We start from the raw sequence: 23,522 nt of genomic DNA on the forward strand, positions 1-23,522 counted from the left end.
TAAAAGTAGCAATAAATACCGTACGCGCTTTCGATCTTTACAATATGTTGACCGTCTATTTTCAAACACAAAATAATGCAAAATTCAGAAAGGTCATTCCTGTTCAGACTATTACATAACCTTCCTGTCTGTGACAGCATCCCTGCTCTGACCACGTGCCGTGAGAAATCTTATCGGATGTTGAGACAACTCTCTCTCTCTTTCTCTCCCTCTCTCTCTCTCTCTCTCTCGTTCGTTCCAAAAAAACTAATATTTTATATGAATTAGTTAGGTAATATATTTTGCCGTTACTACAATCTGATTAAAATGCAGATTTCTAAATAAGCGCACATGTTGTCTTAACGAACGTTTTCAGCAATATATCATATAAGGGACGTATAAACACTGTGCGTGACTGATCATATGCGCTTTCCTACGAACATGAAGATAAAATAATGCATTATTCATACAGGTATATTAAGAACCACAGGTAAAGCACAATACAAAAAAAATATCCCTATGTTTGTGCGTGTGTATAATTAGTATATGACACTTCTTGTCTATGAAAGCACCCTGCTCTGACCACGTGCCGTGAGAAATCTTATCAAAGGTTGAGAAACACCCCCTCTCTCTCTCTCTCTCTCTCTCTCTCTCTCTCGTTTTAAATAAATATGATGTTAAGTAACACATTAATACATGTACCCATTTTATGAAAAAAGTAAAATTATAAAAAAGGTTCGTTCCTCTCGTGTTTCCTAATCTATGTCCACTCTAGTCTAAAAATTATGCATCATATATTAATTCTATTTGTTTACTTATATTTTACAATGCCAAATACACCAAGTGAATGAAACTGTTAAAAGAAAAATACATATCAGAGTAAGGGACTGTATTTTGTGGCGGAAGGATTTCAAGAATAAAATGAACAATTTTCATAACTCAATAGTTTTAAGGTACTGTTACTTTAGCTCCCATATTTTCAGCGCAGTCCAAACTTTCAGATTGTTTGTGTATTACAGTATATTCTTTTTTCTTTTGAAAACATATTTAAACAATATTTTGATATTTCTATCAAAATGTTTTGTCATAAAAAGCTTATATTCCATAGAATTAAAAAAAACGACTCCAAAATGATTTAAGGAAGGAGTCTTTTCTGGATTTTGACTTTTTGAGAAACGTAAAATTGATGAATTGTTCAATAAACCAAGATGAAAGGATATTAAAATAGTAAATTTTTCTTTCTTTTTTATTATCGTACAACTTGGCATAAAAATAGTAATCAATATTTAGAATTTAACAAGGACTATATTTTAGGCGGAATATTGGAGTAGGAAAATATCACATGTTTCGCAATTCAAAATTGCTTTAGATTAATGAGTCTGTTTTAGCATTTTTAAAACAATAATAGTAATGTTGGATTTTTTTAACTAATGTGAACTAATAATTTGATACTTTGGTTTCAGAATTTGTCTTTAAAATAAGATTTGTTTATCAAGTTACATTTTTATAAACTTTTTAAAGCGCTCATTTATACATTGATATGTGTGAAAAAATCATTAAAATCAGTTTTTCTTTCTTATTAAATAGTCAATACATTAGCTTTTCTGTCAATTTATATCTTTATGTGACGTCTTTATAATACGTAAAAATAAGAAATATTTTAATATTGGAAACATAAAAAATTATCAAAATATCTTCAAAATTTTAGAGAATTAGAGGAAATGCGGACTAAGCAATATCAATTATAGTTTCAATATTTATTCCCATTTAGTAGTATAATCTGATATACATTCTGATATTCTATCGTTTTATTGAAGAATAGAAACTTCATATCTTAAACAGATGTCTACTTAATTGAAAACAATTACTTTTATTTTTATCATCTTTAAAGTTGAGGAAAAGGGTAGTAAACTTGACCTGACCTTTATGCAAAAACAAGAGAGTCAAATTTGATTTAACTGATAGAATCTATTGGTTTTATGATCTGTTTTACTGTGTCAACATTTCTTGAATTTCTTATTATAAGAAGTATGTTTGAGAACGAGAAGACTTCCTTAAAGCGCAAAGCACATTTTGAGTGGTACATGTCACTGACGTTCTACTTTCTTTTCTCCTTTCACTCTCTAAGTGTGCAAAGTTCGCAACAAGCATAGCGGAAAGACAACTCTAAACGTCAAGTTAACCATGAGACGTAATGTTGCTACTTTGATGCTATATTTAATCTCCCTGCTCTGCCATGTAAGACATGCAAACGGAACTTTACCTAAATAGTATAAAACTTTACAGAATAACAGAGTAATTGCATTCGCTTAGGACATTTTGTTTCCAAATATGTTTAACTTAAGCTCTGTGCGACACAGAAGAAGGGCTTATTGTAGAAAGCTAACATGATAAAGGAACAAATTTGACACTCTGATTTTGGAAGAGTGAGTTATATCCATATGCACAGACAATGTAAGCCTATCAAAACTGGAAACATCATGAATCCATTTTTACGATAGATTTGGGGGGAATGAGTTCAAAGCTAATATATAATGAATATAATCAAGTAAATTGTTAAATTTTGTTCGTGAGAGGTAAGCAATTGTAAAGTCTTGGGATATAACGCCCTTCCTCTTGTAAAAATGCTGAGTGGTTTTAAACTAAACATAATTTTAGTGTCACTCTTAATATTTACCGTTTTGGTTTTTTATCGAAGGATCACCAAAGAAGATTTAAGGATAAAATTGCACGTCTAAAAACATAGACAGAGGCATTGGAATGGCAATGTTTAAGCCAAAGATGAACCCAGAGTATTCTCATGTCAATTCAGAGAATTTTGATTTGTTCCTATTGCCAAATGTGGGAAGGTTGAAAGATATTTTCAGTAAGTATAACTAATTTGAAATTTCTCTTCTGATTCGCGTTTTCTGCTTATGAAAAAAATGTTTCTGTTTCTTTTTCAGACAAATATCTTGATGGATTGGATTTTAAATCAAAGATCAATCTTGCAGATTTCGGAACAAATGACGGAAAAAATATCTTTCCGTTTCTAAGGATAATGATCGGTAGGATACAAATTTTTAATGAATAAATTATATGCATTTGTATCCAATCAAAATCAACATGATTTATTTTTTTCACTATAATTATAACTTTTATTTATAGAACTCATTCGACAAAGATCGGCGTCGTGTGAAATATGTGTAACATTGAATGATCAACCCACAAATGATTTTTCCGCTTTGGTGAAGAATGCAGAAGGTTAGTTATTAAGATTGAATTTAACTTTTACATAATATTATGTCATGATAAATGAAATTTTTCATTTTATTTTACATTTTGATAAAGAGAAAGTTTATGCAAGTGTTCAAAAAGAGATTACTGTGGAATCATTAAATTTCGTGGGCGACAATTTTCGTAAATTTTACAGGTTCGTGGGGACGTTATTTCGTGAATTCTTATATATCTACAAAAGGAAATATGCCTTTATTAACCTAATTTTTCAATTCGTGGAGGATGTTATTTCGTGGATGAGAGGTACCCACGAATTCCACGAAAATTTAGCCACCACGAACTCTAATGATTCCACAGTAGTTTGAATTTTTAAGTTACTCTTTACAATATCTAAATAAAACACGTGTTGCTCACAAACTTCAATGCAAAATTCAAGGTGCAATTGATTGGACAATATTAAAACAGAAAACAATGAAAATTCCTTTGGTGGAGTTTTTTTTTATTTGATAACACCTTCCAAATGATATCATGATTAAGAATATCAGAACATTCATTTTTTTAAATACGAAATGTGGTCGTTATACATTGAATACCTTAAATCTAAAATAGTTCTATCACACCCATACATAACGCAGAAGGAGCACGCGACCAATAGTGGCGAGGTACAAAATAAATAGCTTTTTTTCAAGTGTCAGTGTGCAAATGGACGTTATCCGTAAGAGGTGTTGTTTGGAGTCACGGGGTGTGCAGTAGGTTGCGATCTTATCTTAGATAAGAACGTAATTTAAAGTGCATCTGTGCATTTATCTAAGTTGAGCACTGTGTACACGAACATGGACAGTTATCGTGCTACCCCTTGACCTCGTTTGTCGACATCATCATCCGCTACGGGCACAAAAGACAACAACAACATCGTTAAATAAAACATTAATCATGCATCAACCTTACTTCAAAATGTATCTGACAAAATTGACAAATAAGCTAGAAATAAAAATTCCCGTCGAATCTCGGACACAGCAGGTGAGAAAACAGATGAAATGTATCTACATTCAATTTATAAAAGCCTTTAAGAAAGAAAACAAACAATGGTAACAAAGAATGGTATGTGTAGGGGCATGAAAAATATATTGTCAAAGTTAAACGGCGAAAATTAAAAACACAATCAAGGATGAAATGAAAAAAAAAAGAATTAAATATTGACATAAACACTTCATTAAAATGTGAGAGAGAAAAAATACACACAGGAATATCGAAGAAGAACTGAAGCAAGCCAATATTTATGATAAAGCAAAATGTTCTGTTCTGAATATGGACCTTACTAGCATAAAAGAAAATTGTAATAGAAAAAAAGAGTAATCGAAAAATAAGTGATGAACTCGGTATAACAACAGTAATGAAGTAACTTTTCTTTAACATATGATTTAGTTTTAAAAACAATTAATTTGTTTAAATAATGATTAAAATAATAATTTTAAATCATTTTTTATATCAGCTTAGTTTCTTTGTTAAATATATCAATTACATCGGGCACGGACAAGACGTAATAACGCGCGAACTACGTCAGTCGTTGTTTTTTGACGCATAGACAGTTACCTTAATTTCTAATAAACATCATAATGTAAAATGAGGTGTTTATTTTTTATATATGTTTGTGAGTGGTGGGGTTTGAGTGAATGGTATATATGGTATATATGTATTTGTATCAAATGTACATATAAAAGATAAAAAGATAAAAAGAATATAATTTTGTGTTACAATCTTAAGATTGACACTACATTTATACAATTATAAGTTTTTCCTCAAATTGTTTGATAGTTATTACTTTCTTCAATTTTTACCATCAAACATATGTTGATGGTTTTGTAATGAAATTCAAGAGAAAATATATACCATTTCTAGATTTTAAGAATGAGATAAAGGACGACTTCTTAGCAGTACACAATATTCCTGGAAGCGCATACCACCCCTGTTTACCTGACAAAACCATCGATATTGGAACCTGTTCATTGATGGTGCAATTTCTTTCTGAGTAAGTCAGCAAATTAGTCAACATTAAAGAAAAATCTCTTATTTCTAAGCTCTACGAAAAATATAACAAAGGAGAGAGTCTGATTTGTTTCCAGTAAAACAATAAAAAGCAAGTGTATGAGATTTTTAACCACGGTTCATCGTGAAACAATGACAATAACAAACTGTGAACCATCTCTAAAATCCATAAAACAATACAACGGCGGTTTATAAATGCTTATTTGTACATGTAGGTATGTTGTACTTGAAAATGCATTGATGTTCGTTCCTGGTCTATTGGTAAGTGACGAAGAAACAACGAAGGTTAGGAGTTTAGCGGCAGAGGATTTAAAAACTTTCATCCGGGCCAGACTCACTGAAATGAAAAGAGGTAATTAACTTGTATCGAAACATTGCAGACTCTAAAGCAATACGTTTGTACACCAAGGCAGCTGAGGTTAAAATCCGCTTTTTAAAAAAAAAAGTCTTCCTCTTCGTACGTGTTACACTGTTATATATATATATATATATATATATATATATATATATATATATATATATATATATATATATATATATATATATATATATATATATATAACCAAATCAGGTGTGAAGTTGACAGTCGACTTCTGACTCCAGAGCAATTGGCCGCATGGCCTACACCATCCTAATCACTAGAAAACAAAACTGTTCAAAATGTAGTTGTTATTTTTTTTATAATTAAAATAGTTGGTAGTATTAGTTGAAGTTTTAGATTTTGTTTTCTATGTTTTTATTCTATGTAATTTATTTTATTGTCCTGAAGAATTTTAAAAAAAAACAATTAAGCATATTAGTGATACATTTTTTTAAATTCATTATAATGATTCCTCATAAGGCATCTTATGGAAAGGCAATCAAAGGGAAATTACTTTAAAATAAATTATATTGTAGATGATTGTGTTATTGTGATGTTGACTTTGACAAAAAATTTAAAGTGTAAATTTATATCAACATTACAGGTGCAATTTTTTTCGTGAACATTCCCACTGACCCTCTGGAAATAAATGAAATGTGTTCATCTACGTTTTATCAACTTTACCAAAGAAATGTCATATCAAAGGTACTGCACACGGATTTTATAATGAGTATTTAAAATGGTTGTCGCATTCGTTTAAAATGGAATTCAAATCGATGCCTATAGTTTAAGAATAATGGGGATAAAAGAATGTTCATGTATTACTTTGAGTGCCGTGTAATCAAAAATCAGTTTTGTATTTAAATGTGCTGAATGTGTTTACATCATTATCATTATAACAAATGTATATATTATTATCATTACTATTATTATCATTATTATAAACGAAGGAGGAATTGAGGAATACATTCGTCCCTGTCAATAACGCACGAACGGAGACTGACATTAAAACAGCATTTGTGGAAATAGGGAAGGATAATGGTGTGGAATTTCTGCACTTTACGCATAGAAGAGTCAAAATGTATCAGAATAGTAAGTAACTTTACTGTATTCTTGGTTTAGTCGCGAACTTCCAACGTTCAAAGTGAAAGCTCTACTGAGCAATTTCAACGACAGTTAATTCATTTTATTTAAAGTATACAAAACTCACCTGGTCATGAAGAGAAAATGAATCAAATCAACTGCGTAGCAAGTTAAATCTGGGAATTTAATGTAAAACGTCAAAATTCAAAATCAAATCCATTGTTATGCAAAGGACATAAGCTCCAGTATTTATTATATATTTCAAAATATCAACTCATACTTTCTAGAGGACCTACTAAAATGCGTGAGAGCATGGATTTCTCCTAGTTTGATGGCTGGACTATGTCAAACAAGAAGTATCAACGACGCTGCAGATGTTTGTGAATTGTTCTTTCATGATTTGAGAAGTCGTCTCTCTGACATGAAATGTGTGGACTATAACATTTATGAAGTGATTTTTCAGAAACTGTAACAATCTCAAAAAGGAGCAATTTTATCATCCTAAGCAATCTAAGGATCAAATAATAAGAAGTAAATCTTTGAATATCCAGAATACATAAAGAATGATTCCTTATTTTTTAAACATTAGCTCAGTTTAAATCTTCATGAGACAGTACCCAAGCTACGATGAACAATAACATTGATTTGCCCCTTGAATTGTGTGTTGATTTGGAACCTAATGTCTTTGAAGATTTGTTATGAAGTAAAAGGCATGTGATCTAGATTAAAATTTACAATGTATAAATCATGATTTTCTTAATAAAAAGAGGTTTTTCATATAGGTAGAGTTTTTTAGTTTTAGTTTTTTTTATTCATTTTAATAACAGTAATATAATTTCAGTTTACGCTAATAAGGAAATACAATGTGGACAGCTGCTGTTAATTTTTTTTTCATAATATTATTTATTAAAATCATAAATATTTTTTTTTACAGAATTGAAAGTTTTTAATGCTAACTTTACAGTCCTTCTAGATTTTCATTAAATAATCTTTGTGTGTTAAAATATGAACAGTATATACATATACGTTGGTAGTGTACAATCATCTACCTGCTGAGCGTGAAGATCTGCAATTCTATTCACAGGGGGTTGGTTATACTATTAAGTCAACATTTAGTTAATATTATACACCTTTTTGATCGATAAAAAGACAAAGTTTAATCGATTGTTAAAAAACGAGATCGAAGCACTGGAGTTTAAACGTCGAGATATATGTTTCAAAATTGTCTGCATTAATTGTTTTGAAATACTATGTGTCTTACATCAAGGTTGTCTTTTATAACTACTGATCTGGTAACTGTTCTTACACACGCAAAACAGTTTAAATCCCGCTCAGGCCAGTCTATTGCGTAGAGATCTGCATAGACCCGATTATCAGAGCATCAAAACAGAATTTACGTACAAAACAAACCCGTAACGACACACAGCAAATCTCTCCTGATCATGAGAGAACCGATACCTGGATCGCCATAGATCTAGAGGTTTGTGATTTCTTGTCTCTCTGTATGTATACACTTATACTAAAACATTATTATCTCAAGCTTCGAATTAAATACCGATGATTAATCATAAAATAACTATGTATAATAATAATTTTATTGTGGTATTATTCTTCTTTTATATCATGCATAATGTTTTGTAATCGTTTTTATTTGGGTGAAAATTTTTAACAATATATATGGATTTCTTCATTGATTTTTAAACAATATATGAATAGAGTGGATTACAATGGATCCAGCTTGCTGTGGACAGGACATCTTACGATGTTACCTATGTGATACACCTGTTCCCTCTATGTACTGTGACATCTGTCACAAACAGATGTGTAAAGCATGTGTTGGGGAACATATATCAGATGATTTCAAAAACCACACAATTGTGCCATTTAAAAAGCGAGGATCTACTCCAAAATGCCCAAAACATTCAAGAAAAATATGTGACCTTTACTGTAAACACTGTAAGAGTCCAATATGTGCGCTGTGTATTTCCTCTGGTGAACATGAACAGCACAAAAAAGTTGATTTATTAAGCCGAGTTGAGAGCAAACAGGCAGATCTTCGAAGTAATTTACTTGAACTAGAAGAATGCATTTTGCCAAAATACGTAGAGATAGCATCTAAAATCTCAATGCAGAAAAATTGCCTCAAGCAAAACTTTCAAAAAGTGAAAAAATGAAATCGACAAAAGAGGAAAAGAATGGCATAGAGAAATAGATACTGTTATAAAAAAGCTGAAATCTAACAACGCCGAAAAGAACAAAGAACAAATGTCTGCTCTACATAAAAATGAATCTGATATTGAACGCAGAATTTCCAAAATAGAACAAATTATTCAAGATCTAAAAAAGATATTGGACTCAAGCGATGTTTGCCTTATTTCTGCATACAAATCCAGAAATGCTGAATTCAAAAGGTTTCCTCCGTGTTTCACACTTTCCTCACCAATTTTTATTTCCCATCAAATCGATAAAGAACAGATTTCCCAACAGTTTGGTTTCCTTTCAGCTACATCTACTGCAAAGGACGATAAATCTACTTTAAAAAGAGCATTCATGGATACGCCACGTATCACATTAGATATTGCCACTGAATGGGGAGATCCTAATAGATTATGGAATGTGTCCTGTCTAAATGATGACAAAATATGGACAAGTGGCTATGACAGAAACATGAGACTCTATAATCTAAAGGGAGAACTTCTTAAGGCAATTCAAACAAGATCAGGTAGTTATCCTCTTGGTATAGCTGTGGCAAGGTGTGGTGATCTGATATATGCTGATTATTTAGAGGAATCTCTGAATATAGTGAAGGATACAGATACTCCGAGGGTGATTCCAATACAGGGCTGGAAAGCCTGCGGTGTCTGTACGTCGTCGTTGGATGACATTTTAGTAGTTCTGGCCAATGATGACGGTAAGCAAGTAAAAGTTCTGCGTTACTCTGGCTCTATGGAGAAATAGAGCATTCAATTCCACGACAGTGGAAAGCCTTTATATTCACCTATCTGTGCTTTTAAATTTAAAGGCATCTCTGAAAATAAAAACTTAGATATTTGTGTGGCAGACAGTGATGCAGGTGCCTTGGTCGTAGTTGATCATGCCGGGAAACTTAGATTTCGTTATACAGTGTTTCATTTATTCAGACCGTACGGAATCACAACCGACAGTCAATGTCGAATACTTACATCTGATTTCAACAACCTGAATATTCAGATTCTTGAAGAAGACGGGAGTTTCCTTCGCAACATTGACTATAGTACCAATGGCAATTTATGGGGTCTATGTGTGGACAACAGGGACAATCTCTTTGTGGCTGAGATAGGTACTGGAAAAATTAAAAAAATTCAATATTACGTGTAGATCAATTCTCAATAATCAGACCTTAAGCAACGAAAACGCACATGTTAAAATTTTAATGAATCATCAATGACATTTTAAATATTTCTGTATTTGAATTATTCATTTGAATGAAATGTCGTATTGATATTTTTTAATCAAAAATTGTTTTTGTGATTAAAACATTTTTTTCATATTTCTTCCTTCTGTTTTTCTTGGGGACTAAATCCCTGTCGTTCGACAAAGTTGGACATATCATGGATATATAAATTTATCTCAGACACACTTTTTACTCAAAATGGCTTTCAAAGCAGATCTAAGACTAATAGAATGATTAATTATTACGAGTGTGAGATAGTGTAATTCCACCCGGGGGGAAATATTCACGGTCTAAGACGAGGGTATCCCACATTAGTATATAATGAATGATATTCTTGGTCGCATTATTTTACTTTAAAAATGATGTCTGACAACTTTCTGTTATAAAGTTCAAGAGATTGCCTTCGGTTTATCCCTCCGCCTGTTTCAAATAGTGCAAGTCATAATGAGAGCATATGACACCTTTTTTTAAATACGATAGATTATAAATAATTAAGCAAAACAATTACTTTATTAATAATCTCAATCTATTATTTTGCTTTTCCCTACAGTAGATAACGTATGTTTACGTTTAAAGCGTCTTAGTAATACAAAGCATGAGACAAAAATCTCACACTGCTGTCTCTCATTGGACAAACCTATCTCACATCAGTGATAATGCGATAATAAGATATCTGATATATTCCCCTTTATTATCCGTTTAAAACTGGTCGGTTATGTACACTTTGTATATAGTAATTAGAAAGTGTTGGAATGTATGACGTAGGAATGAAAATTTAGTACGAATTTCTTCAAAAGTCTCTCTCACTAAACGAAATTGATTAAGAAAATAGGAAATAGGACAGTGTCGTATATGATCTTGAAATATGCATAAAAAGGAATTTCAAGAGAATGGTAAACTCTCATCGCAGCACCAAATACTGGTTTGAAGTTTAAGCCGTTACACCAAAAGTATGCATTTGAGAGAAAGAAAAATGACAATACCAAACTATCAACCATCTCAAAAATCCATAAATCGAAATACAAATTCATAGCAGAGCAACACGGAAAATATAGAAGTAGGATCAGGTGCCTAGGAGGAGTAAGCAGGACTGCTGACCTGTCACACGCGCCGTTTGCTCTTTGTCGTAATCGGGGGAAAAGAACGGAAAGGTCCGTAGACAAGTAGGCGATTAATTATGGTCTAACAATAAGTATGAAAAACGTCAGTCAGCATGAGACCCAGTGGAAGATTGTATTTGCTGACAAGGTCGTTCTATCGACCATAGAACTTACGAAAATATGATTTCAAATGAGACTGTTCATAGTCCTGTTTTATCAACTTGTTTTTCAGTATCTTGCCTCGCCTTACAAACTGCTCATACGAAGAGCATGTCATTGCGTATCGAATTAACTGAGAGACAAAAGCACCACGTGCAGGTGATGAAGGTGTATTGCTTCAAAATGTACATAAGTAAGAAAAGTTGACAAGAAAATTTGAAGTAATCGCGTATATCATAAAGTTTTGTTGTTAGGTTACCATCAATGTCCATTTCCAGTAAAATATCCAAATATGAAACAGATGAGGCAGACTCTGTTGTATCTTTTATTTCAAGTTCACTAGAATGTATAGATCTGCTAACAATGGGGCACAATTGGTACCCATGGGAGTTCCAACAGATTGTTGGAAGACTTGATTTCCAAAAAAAAATACATAAATTTTGTCTATCAGAAACTAAAGCGTCTTTTTAATGTCAACATAAGAGTACTTGTGTGTGCAATTCGAATGGTTTTTAACAAAACAATTTTTTGATTTCCAATGAGGACTTCCATTTTTATTGAAGAAACAACTGTCGACAAAGTGTAGAAACGCGTAACATTATTTCTGATAAGAATTATTTTAACCCGTGAACTGAGACAAGGTGCTTCTCAAAGTTTGCAAAATTGTACCATAATAAGAATTGTATTAACCGGTAAAAGGAAAAATGTCCATTTTTGAAAACAATTTAGAGCATCACTAGCAGTCCAAGAAAGTGAGCACAACCGTGCATAGCATTTTCAGTTGATATAACACGTGGAGAAATAATTGGTAGATTGCGAAGGCTGTATTGATATTTAGAAGTAGCATCAAAAACCTGAAATTGTCAATTTTGCATACTTAAAGAGCTAACGCAAATAACCCAATATGAAGATTTGACATTACTGAGATATTATAAAATTTGAATATTTTATTTGAGTTTTTATTTCAGAAACATGTCCGTTTATTTACTATAAAATTTGTGACAAAACGTTTTGAATATCTTCTTCACATTAGCATCAACAGATTAATGCTTACTAAGAAACAGAAAATACTAGTACAACTTTGAGAAATTAAATACCTTAATTTCTGATTCGGATTAGCATAAATAATTATGGAACTGAACTATGCTACTGATATTAATCATTTTCAAGATTTTACTTCAACTTTTTTAGGACACGTCAGCGAGTGCATACCTGAGGAAACTATTGTTACTAGGCCAAGAGATAAACCATGGTTTGATTCGGTTTTACGTAGAGAAATTCGTATTTAAAATCGTTTACGGAGAAAGCACAAAAATCAAATAAATTAAGCGATTTACGGAAATTTCGAAAAGCAAGAAATAAAGCAAACAACATGAAAAAGTAATCGATAAATAATTACTATAAAAGCATTGAATTAAATCTTGCTGATGCTAGTACAAATAATACCAAACTTTTTTGGAAACTTTTAAAGGATGTATTTAGTGTTAAATCCCTAACAGTTATTCCCCCATTAGTATATTCTTCTAATAATGGATATCAGTCAAATGTATTCTCTAATGAAGATAAAGTATATGTCCTCAATAATTTTTTCTCTCCGATTTCATGTGTTGATGATTATGGAGTTAAATTACCATATATGTTTTCTTTATGTGATAGTGATGTAGACAACATTGTCATTAAAGAGCAAGATAGTATAGATATAATTACAATTTTACCTTCAAACAAAGCCATTGGACCAGATACCATTAGTCACAAGGTGTTGAAAAGCACAATATATACAATTGTTAAACCCTTATGCTTACTTTTCAATAGATCATTGAACGACTGTATATTTCCTCGCTCATCGAAAATAATATAACAAATGCACTTCCTTTAATTAAGAAAGATTACCCGTCTGAACCGTCAAATTATAGACCTGCTTCGCTTTTTAGTTGTGTTGGTAAAATAATGGAACGCATTGTATTTGAGCATTTGTACAATTTTTGAAGCTTATTGAAACTTATGATTGTATTTTAAAAGCCATTGATGAAGGCAAAACAACTTGTGTAGTTTTTTGTGACCTGTCTAAAGCCTTCGATCGAGTATGACACAAGGGTTTGTTATTTAAGCTTCAAACGTATGGAATCGATGGTAATTTGTTGAGATGGTTTCAGAGCTACGTAGTTAATAGGAAACAGAGAGTTGTGTACCGTAATACATATTTGTCTGTGAATACATTATATGCAAGGGTTCCTCAGGGATCTGTATTAGGACCTCGATCTTTTGTTTTTGATATATATGAATGATGTAGCTAATAATATGCTTACTTTTTGTACACTATTTGCTGATGATAATAGTTTACAAGATTCTTCGGAAAATTTAAAAATCATAGAAAATAACATAAATAAGGATCTTTTAGAATTAGATAATTGGTCTAAAAAGTGGCTCCTTAAATTTAATCACACAAAAACAAAAGTTATGTATTTTAAAACAAAAATGTTTTTAAATATCCATCTCTAAATTTTCAAAATTGTAACATAGAGTTTGTGACTAGCCATAAACACTTAGGATTAACTTTTTCCGAAAATCCCAGATGGACAGCTTGTATGGATAACATAATAGCAAAGGCACACAAAAAAATAAATCTAAATAAAGAAATATAACATACAATTTAAATTAAATCGTTAATCTTTATCGCATATGTACACATCCTTCATTAGGCCACATTTGGGATATGCTTCAGAAGTTTAGGGAGGATGTTCTCTTGCAGACACAGAAAAGCTTAAACAAGTACAACTAACTGCTGCTAGAATTGTTACTGGTTTATCAATTTTTGCTTCCAGAGACTTGCTCTTCTTAGAAGCAGGTTGGAATTCTTTTAGTACAAAACGTAAAATAGCTAGACTAAAAACAATGTTCAAGGTAGATAAAAATATAATTCCTTCTAACATTAAGGAATGTTTTCCAGACAAGCGGTGTAGTTTGTCTAATTATACGATGAGAAATTCTCAGAACTATTCCTTACCAAAAATGTCGATTGCAAGTGTACAAATCTTCTTTAATTCCAACAGTCATTGGGGAATGGAACTGCATATCAGGGAAGTTACCTCACTATCAACCTTCATCAATTTCATACTTCCTATAAAGATATTTTAAATATAAATAAATCTCAGCCATCATACTTCTTTTTGGAGATAGATCCTACAATATAATCCATACTAAACTACGTCATAATTGCAAGCTAAATTGTGACTTATTTCGATATAATATCATTGATAGTCCTTTATGTACATGTGGAAAAGACACTTATCATTATTTTTTCTCTTCTACTAAGTATGCACGTGCCAGAGACGAGCTAAATAATGTTTTTTATATTCGAAATTTGAATATAGTCAACACACATGTGTTGCTCTGGGGCGATGTTACAATTAGTTATAGTTTTAATGAAACTTTGTTCTCTATGGTTCACCTTTTCATTTAAAAAAATCTGAACGTTTTTTTTTTGTAGTGTACTACACTTTATATATTTATATCTATTTAATAGTGCCGTTAGCATCTTTAGTAATGTATGTGATATATATTGCATCTGTTTTAAACATGTGACCTTTTCCGATACTTTATATCATGTTTGTTGCTTAATAAGATATGAAAATTGTGCCCAATTGTGTAAATATACAATAAAATATGTTCAAACCAAACCAACTGTAAGAAAAGACACCTATTCAAGCAAAACCCATTTCAACCATATGACGATACAGTTCATTCGTTTAAACCCTGTGTATGTATTGATCAATAACAAGTGCTTTAAATATTCATTTTCTTTACTTACCAACGCTTAAAAACCTGAACGAAACTCAGACTTGAAATCGCCATGTTGGATTGTAGAGGTAGTAGCTTACTTTCTCCTTACAATTGAGTTTATAAAAATAACTTACATTTTCTTATTTTTAATTAAACTTATCATCAATCTTCTAAATCAAATGTTTAAAAATGTACCCAAATAGTCAATACTTGACGTGAATGTTAGCACTTTTCTTAATGCATAATATTTGGCATTCTTTCAAAATTAAGCTTCTGAACTAAAATGGTTTTTATCGTAAAAAATGAAGATAAATTAAACTTCTTGTTATTTCAGAATATTTCACGAGAATGGAAAACGGTGTATAAAAATGGACCCAAATCGCAGTGGACAAGACGTCTTACGATGTCATCTATGTGAGACACTTCTTCCCTCTATGTACTGTGATATTTGTCACATACAACTCTGCAAAGCCTATGTTGGGGAACATCTATCAGATGATTCCCAAAAACACTCAGTCGTACTATTCAAAAAGCGCGGATCTACTCCAAAATGCCCAAAGCATGCCTCAAAAATATGTGAACTTCACTGTGCAGAGTGTAATAATTCAATATGTGCGATTTGTGTTTCCTCTGGTGAGCATGAACAGCACAAAAAAGTTGACATATTAGAATATGTTGAAAATAAAAAAGGAGAAATTCAAAAAGATCTTAAAGAACTGGAGGATTCAATTTTTCCTAAATATCAAGAGATTGCAAAAAGCATTTCAAGTCAAATGTCTGCTTTTGTTGAAAACTCTCAAAAGATGAAAACAATTATTGACCAAAAGGGAAAGGAATGGCATAGAGAAATTTGCATACAAATCCAAGAATAATATATTCAGAGAATTGCATCCAAAAATAACAGTTTCCTTACCAACATTTACACCACATCAGATCAACACGGAAAAGATGTATGAACAGTTTGGGTTTCTAACAGCATTATCAATGAAAGATGACGAAAATGGCTGTTCTACTCCTGTAGATGATGCCATACCTCCATCTGCTAGACCATTAATTGATGAGCCACAGATCCTTACAGAAGTAACCACTGACCATGTTGTCCATGATTCTCTGGTGAGCGTTTGTTGTCTTCGCGATGACGAAGTTTGGACGAGTAGCTATGACAACATCTTAAAACTGTACAATCTAAATGGAAAATTATTGAAGTCAATCAATACAAGACCGTGGTTCATTCCATGTGGCATAGCGTTGACAGGTTGCAGTAGTGTTGTTTTTGGCGACTCCTTCAATGGAACGTTGAACATTGTAAAGGACACAGGGATATGGGAAGTAATAAGACTACAGGGATGGACACCACATGGTGTCTGTAGTACGTCCTCCGGTGACTTACTCCTTCTCATGGTCTCTAATGATCGACAAGAAAAAGTCGTGCGTTACTCTGGATTCGCTGAAAAACAAAGCATTCAGTTTGATGACAAAAAACAACCTCTCTATTCAGGTAGCAGAATCAATTATTTCCCTAAATGTATCACTGAGAACAGGAACTTGGATATTTGTGTAGCTGATTGTGAAGCCGGTGCAGTAGTGGTGGTCAACCACGCCGGAAAACTCCGATTCCGATACACTGGTCACACATCTCATGTCTTTGGGGTATTTAGACCATTTGGAATCATTTCTGACAGCCAATGTTGGATCCTGATATCTGATTACTATAACCACAATATTCACGTCGTTGACAAGGACGGACACTTCCTTCGCTACATTAACAACTGCGGATTGAGGAGTCCAAGGGGTTTATGTGTGGACAGCAACGATAATCTCATTGTGGTGGAATATGATACAGGAAAAATCAAGAAAATCAAATATAACTATTAAAACGGATTGATTGTGTCCATTACGTTTGTGTAAAATGAATGTGTTGTTTAAAACAATAAATCAATTTAATACCATTTACTTAACATCTAGGCATTTTATTAACCTTTTTGCAATAGTGAAAAGCCTTTTTTATTCAAAAAAATAATAACGCATCCATGAATAAAAGGAGCATGGTAACAATTTCGGTCAAAACTTATTTTTCCGATTTTAATGTATACAAAACGTCAGTAAGGCATTTTTAATAAGCAACTAAAATTTGAATGTTAAATTCGTTGAGTTTTAAGCGAGATGCAAAACTTTTTTCTGGTACATTGAACCCAGGTACCGGTAAACAAAACCAGGGCATGCGTCTTGTTTACATGACAGAGAATTGTGAGCCCTGTGTCTTGCTTATAACTCTACGACTAACCCTCAAATTTGATGTTCCATCATAATGGCTATTAACTAAGTATCATAGATATATAATGGATCATGTTAAAGAAGTGTGTGTACAAGTACATATAGCTTTAGTTTTAGAAAATAAAAAAATTAGAATAAAAACCAATAACTATCTAAACACAATTTTAAATTTATTTTATTTTCAAAACAAATATACAAGAATAATCTAGAAAACAAAAACAAATCAATCAGAAAATGTAATTTAAAAATACATAAAACCTACCTGATTAAAATTAATCAGGATGAAACTTTGAATTTAGCCAAAATCGTATTCATCCACTACCTAGCCTGACGGAAATTGAATCACAGATACCGTACACTAGTAAAACTGTTTAGTGTATTAGATATCATATTTAATTTTATTCTATGTTTGTGTTTAGTGCTTTGCATCCGGTTCTCTCTCTCTCTCTCTCTCTCTCTCTATCTCTCCTTTTTTCTCTCTTTCTCTCTCTCCTCTCTCTCTCCTTCTCTCTCTCTCCTCTCTCTCTTTCTCTCTCTCATTTAATGATTTAATATAAATCAGGATAAACCATTTTACAAATATCAATATATCTCATGAATTTGAATCATTCAATCACATTTTTATCAATTGATATTGGAACAGACTTCTAAATATCTTGTTATTGGTGATCTTACACTGGTAGCTACATAAACAAATGTAAGTACAACTGCTCGCCCTCTCATAATGCACGGGTACCTTTAAATATTGAATGATGTTTGTGGGGATTTTCTTTACAAATATCAATATACTTTTTTTCAAATTGAATAATTCACTTTAACTTTTTCATCGATTGATATTGGACCAGCTAGACATTTAAATTCATTTATGTCGATGATCTCACACTGGTAGCTACAATAAGTGTAAATACAAGAGACTGCAATGTTAAAACATACAGGTACGTTTAAAAAGCACTGAATCGTTTATTTTTAGTTTTGGTGTGTAATATTATACAGTTTATCATACTTTCAGTCTGATTAAGAGTTTCCTTCATCTTATTTAATTATGCTTTATGCCCATGGTTAAATTCATGTGTATATGTAGTTTGTTGTTAACGTTTCGTACATGGGTCGTGTACAATGTAATCTATGATAATGTATAATCTATGATGATGAATGATCAACAACTGAACTCAATAACTAAATTTTAATGCGTCGTCGTCCGTAACCACTCCCCGAGCAACTGTTTCGGATGCCTTACCATGGACATTATTAATTCATTCATGCTCAAGTTTTCTAGGCATACATTATGAACCTTTCAAACGGGTCCCTACAAAATAAATATTCCATGAATTGACTCCCTTAGATTACTTTTTTAATGATTAGTAAAAATCCCGTAAGTATTCTTTTGCGTCTGATTGAATCTATTTGAACATCTCTTTTCACTTGCATGTTATTGTCAATCGAATTTATCTTAATTCTAATAACATGCCTTCAAGAAATATATGTATGTGCGCTCGCAGAATGAGGTCGGACAATATCTAATAAAACGTTGTAGCGCATTCAGTTACCATTTTGTAAGCTTACATCATAGTAATCAATAAATCGAGTTTTTTTCTACAGAAACACAATTCAGTGACAACACAAAATTAATAAATTAAACATGTTAACATGTTAAACATGTAAAATTAAAAATGTTTTTTTCCTTTACTTAAAATTTACAAAACCACATATAATCATCATATCCAATTACTTCACCTTGGTTGAATATACCATCAAAATATTTGAATCAAATACAGAAAACGTCATACGTTATAGGTCATTGTTATTTTTTTATTCTGAATACAACAGCAGACATGTTACATTAAAAAGTACAACTGCATTAACAGACATTTTCCATGTGCAGTTTGGACATGGTCTATACCTAAAATTTAAAATATACTGTGTTTTAGTATGTGTCACATTTCTCAAACGAAACGCATTTATGATATATATGTGTTGAATTTGTAAACTTAATTTAAATGCATTAACTCACAGAAAGTGGAGTGGTCAGGACGTGTTTCGGTGTGATCTCTGTGAGAACCCTGGTCCCTCTATGTACTGTGATGTTTGTCACATAAATCTATGTAAAGCATGCGTGGGTGAACATCTCTCTGATGAATTCATAGAACACAGAGTCGTGCCATTTAGAAAGCGAGGATCCACTCTTACTTGTTTAAAGCATTCCCCCAAAATATGTGAACTTCACTGTCAGGCATGTGAGCGTCCGATCTGTTCACTTTGTGTTTCATCTGGTGACCATGAACAACACAAGAAAACTGACATTTTAAAACGCTTTGAAAGCAAGAAACTAGAAATAAAAATAGATTTACAAGAGCTAGAATATCACATTTATCCTAAATACCAAAAGTTTGCATCAAAGATCCCAGTTCAAAAAGACAACGTGAAAGAAAACTCACAAAAATTGAAATCAAAAATTAGCAAACAGCGTGAAATTTTACATAGAGAAATAGATATTTTTATAGATAAACAAAATTCTCGAGTTGATGAAATAGATTCCAAACTTCTTGCTGTCTTGAATGAAAAGGAAGTTGAATACACAGTTAGGACTGCTGAAATCAAACAAAGCATAGCGAATTTAAAAATATTACAAGACTCCAACGATATAAGTTGTTTCCACATACCAAACAACAAATGATATATTTAGAAGATTACGAACTAAAATGACGGTGCCATTGCCAATTTGGGTCCATGTTGGGAAAAACGGGATACATCGACAATTTGGTTTGGTTTCATGGTCATCTTTAGAAACAGAGGAACAAGGATATATACTGAAACCGATAAGTAGTATGTCTTTTCCCGAAGACAGAACTCTCATTAATGTACCACGAATCATCGCAAACACCGACATTCAGCATGGGTTATCATTGCGCAAAGTGTCTTGTGTAGATATGGGACAATTTTGGACTTGCGGCATTGATAAATTCATGAGACTCTATAACTATTATGGAGAACTGGTAAAGACAATCCAAACAGAGTCAGGAATTATGCCAAGGGACATAGCAGTGGCTAAGAATGGTAATCTGGTTTATACTGATCCCAAAAATTCTACTGTGAACAAAGTGAAGAATATATTTAAGTATGTTGTTATCAGACTAAAGGAATGGATCCCCTCTTTTATCTGCTGTTCATCATCGGGAGATTTTCTGGTTGTAATGGATAATTTTGATAAAGAACAAACAAAAATTGTGCGTTACTCTGGGTCCAAAGAGAAACAAACTATTCAGTTCGATGCCCAGGGAAACTGTCTTTATATAACCGCCGTTAATTGTAACTTCGATACTACTAAATACATCGTTGAAAACAAAAACTTAGACATTTGTGTGGCCGACGTCCACGATAATGCAATCATTGTTGTCAATTGTGCCGGTGAACTCAGATTTCGGTACAAAGGTATCTATAAACCGTTTAGCATCGCTACAGATAGCCAGGGGCGGATCCTGGCAGTCGAAACCGCTGCGAGTCGTATCCACATCCTGGATCAGGACGGACAGTTTCTACGCTACATTGACAACTGTGGCTTAATGACCCCGTGGAGTTTAAGTGTGGACATTGATGATAGACTAGTAGTGATGATGAGAGACAGTGGTAATGTAAAGAAGATTCAATACTGTCTGTGAATAAACTGAATAATTGGTATGTCAATTCCCTTCATCAGAAGAACAGATACTTTACTTTTTTAGGAAACATTAATGAAATAACAGATTTATTTAATACTAACTTCCTAGAACAAATTTCTTAGCATTCTGAAAACATTAAATTAAACTAGACTTAGAATTGATTTTTGTACTTTATAGTTGTATCTCTCTCAGTGCTTATCCGCCAAAAATTTTATTTTTCCAAATACACATGTTTTTTCATGCATTGCATGACAAATTGTACTATAAAATATACTATACAGTTTTAAAAAGAAAAGAATTTCAGCATTATGATATGAATAACATTTTATTTTTTTATTCTTTTTTTCTAAACAAAAAATTCCATGTCATTGCTTCTAGACTTAGAAATCAATAAATATTTTCCTGTAAATATCTATAAATGTTTATTTACTCTAAATATCAAAAGATTAGAACATCGGCATAAATTTTCAAGTGTAAGTTTGGAGAAAATCGCCTAACCATTTTATAGCCATTCACAATCATTTTACATCATGTCAAATTATCTCGCTAAAAATTCTCTTTTTCTTATATGAATTTTTTTCAAAAAAGTTAATAAGAAATTCTTTTGAGGCACAATTATTTGACTGTGTATAAAACAATACTGAAAATACTGTATTTAAGGTTATGTTACGCTTTGTGTTATTTTCGCCAAAATCGTTTGCCACGTTCCCGATTCGCCCGCCCAAAGATGTGTTTAAAAACAGAGAGTATGATTCAACATAAATCGTCCACTTTAATTCGTCGGCTGACAACGAGGGCAAAAAGAGTGAAAACAAAATGGGAGCGAATGTTTCCCTGTAAACAGTAATCAAGGGCTTGTATAACCTTTCAGCAATGAGCAAATGGAACTGAATCAAGACGGGAGTCGGGGGGGGGGGTGTAGACTTCCCTGCAAAATTCAATTTTCTTTACATTTGCATTAAAACTCACCAAAAATATGCTCAAACCCCTCCCCTGCAAACGCATATAACCGTCGGACCCACCCCACCCCCACCCCCCAAAAATGATTTTTTTTTCGGTATCCACGAATGGCAGTACATCTGTAACTGTTTACTAGCATTTTGTACAAACAGGTTGTGTACAATTTGAGCAAAAACAAGCATGGAATACTTAATATTATGTGGAATATATGTGACAGAAAAAATACAAATACATGTATATAAAATTCAGAGCATATACTGTAAATATTTGTCAATATAAGATCTGAGGTAGAGATGAGTCTGTTTGAAGTGACATCACGTAGGAATTGCATAGTGTAAAAAATACAGGGAAAAATAATAGTAGGACTTAAATAAAGAACACAATGTTTATCACATCACACACAACAAAGAACCTAGAACTGGAATCAGCGGATAACATTTGATTGTCACGTGGTACGTAAACAATAATGTTCTTTTGATACAGCTGTACTTAATTCTTGAAAAAGGGTCAAATAGAGAGATAAAGTAATTAACGAAATATTCATTACAATTATTATATTTTTTCTCATGAACATGTAAAATGTCATATCTATAAGAATGCACTGTACAGTTTTAAAACAACACTAATAAACCAAAGTTAACCAGGAAATAAGACAAAGAAATAGTGTAATACTTTAACTACCTAATTCTTTTTTAGATTTAAAAATCTTTAAAAGTATGTTGGTTTTTTAAATATTTAATATATTTAATCCGAATGAACTGAGTACAAAAATACTTATAAGAGAAGCCTGAATCAAATAAATTTAAAGAAAAATAATTTTTTATATACAAAAAAAGTATTAAAATTGATTATGAAAACATTGAAATATGTTTGACAGTGGTTGTATTTGTATAAAAAAATAAAAAATATTTACTCGTATTTGACATAAAAAAAATGTCATGTTTAACAACAAAACAACAAAAATAATACACTCGGAATATCATGACAACTAAGAACAATTCCAACATCTATTCATGGAGATTCTCCAACACGTTGTCTGTAAGTAACATCTAATATGTACTGTATCAAATGCTAACCTATCTCGGTAAAATATGAAAATCATCACAGATAACGTACCTTGCTTAATAATTAAAGTATTGGCGGCCATGTATTTTGTTTTAATATTTGATATTCTTGTTTGGTCTTATATTCAGTTCACCCTGTTTTCTTCATAATCAATATTAACTAGCATAAACCTTTTATACAAATATCAATATACTTTTTTCAGTTAATTCATTCATTTAAACTTTTCATCGGCTGAAGTTAGACCAGACATTTAAATTCACTTTGTGATCGTATGTTTGTTGCTTAATAATTAAAGTATTGGCGGCCATGTATTTAGTTTTAATATTTGATATTCTTGTTTGGTCTTGTTCACCCTGTTTCCTTCACAATCAATATCAACTAGCTTAAACCTTTTATACAAATATCAATAT

At 32.0% G+C, this 23,522-nt stretch overlaps 2 protein-coding genes and 1 pseudogene across 5 annotated transcripts in view; all 3 read left to right on the plus strand.

Annotated features, from left to right (window-relative positions):
• The window catches only part of LOC128172863 (uncharacterized), a 35,096-nt gene extending 27,641 nt beyond the window's left edge, over positions 1–7,455 (plus strand). The window contains exons 2-9 of one of the 4 annotated variants that reach the window (XM_052838569.1): positions 2,678–2,845; positions 2,925–3,026; positions 3,127–3,222; positions 5,095–5,224; positions 5,457–5,593; positions 6,207–6,307; positions 6,553–6,694; positions 6,973–7,455. In XM_052838569.1, the coding sequence (XP_052694529.1) occupies positions 2,740–2,845; positions 2,925–3,026; positions 3,127–3,222; positions 5,095–5,224; positions 5,457–5,593; positions 6,207–6,307; positions 6,553–6,694; positions 6,973–7,157 (999 nt within the window). In that variant the 5' untranslated portion in view covers positions 2,678–2,739 and the 3' untranslated portion in view covers positions 7,158–7,455. The remainder of the gene's footprint in view (positions 1–2,677; positions 2,846–2,924; positions 3,027–3,126; positions 3,223–5,094; positions 5,225–5,456; positions 5,594–6,206; positions 6,308–6,552; positions 6,695–6,972) is intronic. The other 3 variants (XM_052838573.1, XM_052838571.1, XM_052838570.1) reach the window with 3 other exon arrangements.
• Positions 7,456–8,028: 573 nt separating this feature from the next.
• LOC128172565 (uncharacterized) lies at positions 8,029–10,200 on the plus strand (annotated as a pseudogene).
• A 5,806-nt stretch (positions 10,201–16,006) lies between these two features.
• LOC128174510 (tripartite motif-containing protein 2-like) lies at positions 16,007–17,090 on the plus strand (the record flags this gene model as incomplete). The annotated part of the gene is made up of 1 exon (XM_052840049.1): positions 16,007–17,090. A coding segment is annotated over one exon (1,026 nt), but the record flags the coding sequence as incomplete, so codon positions are not given.
• Positions 17,091–23,522: the final 6,432 nt, after the last annotated feature.

This window comes from Crassostrea angulata, chromosome 2, assembly GCF_025612915.1.
Source record: "Crassostrea angulata isolate pt1a10 chromosome 2, ASM2561291v2, whole genome shotgun sequence".
In the NCBI taxonomy this organism is placed as follows: Eukaryota; Metazoa; Mollusca; class Bivalvia; order Ostreida; family Ostreidae; genus Magallana; species Magallana angulata.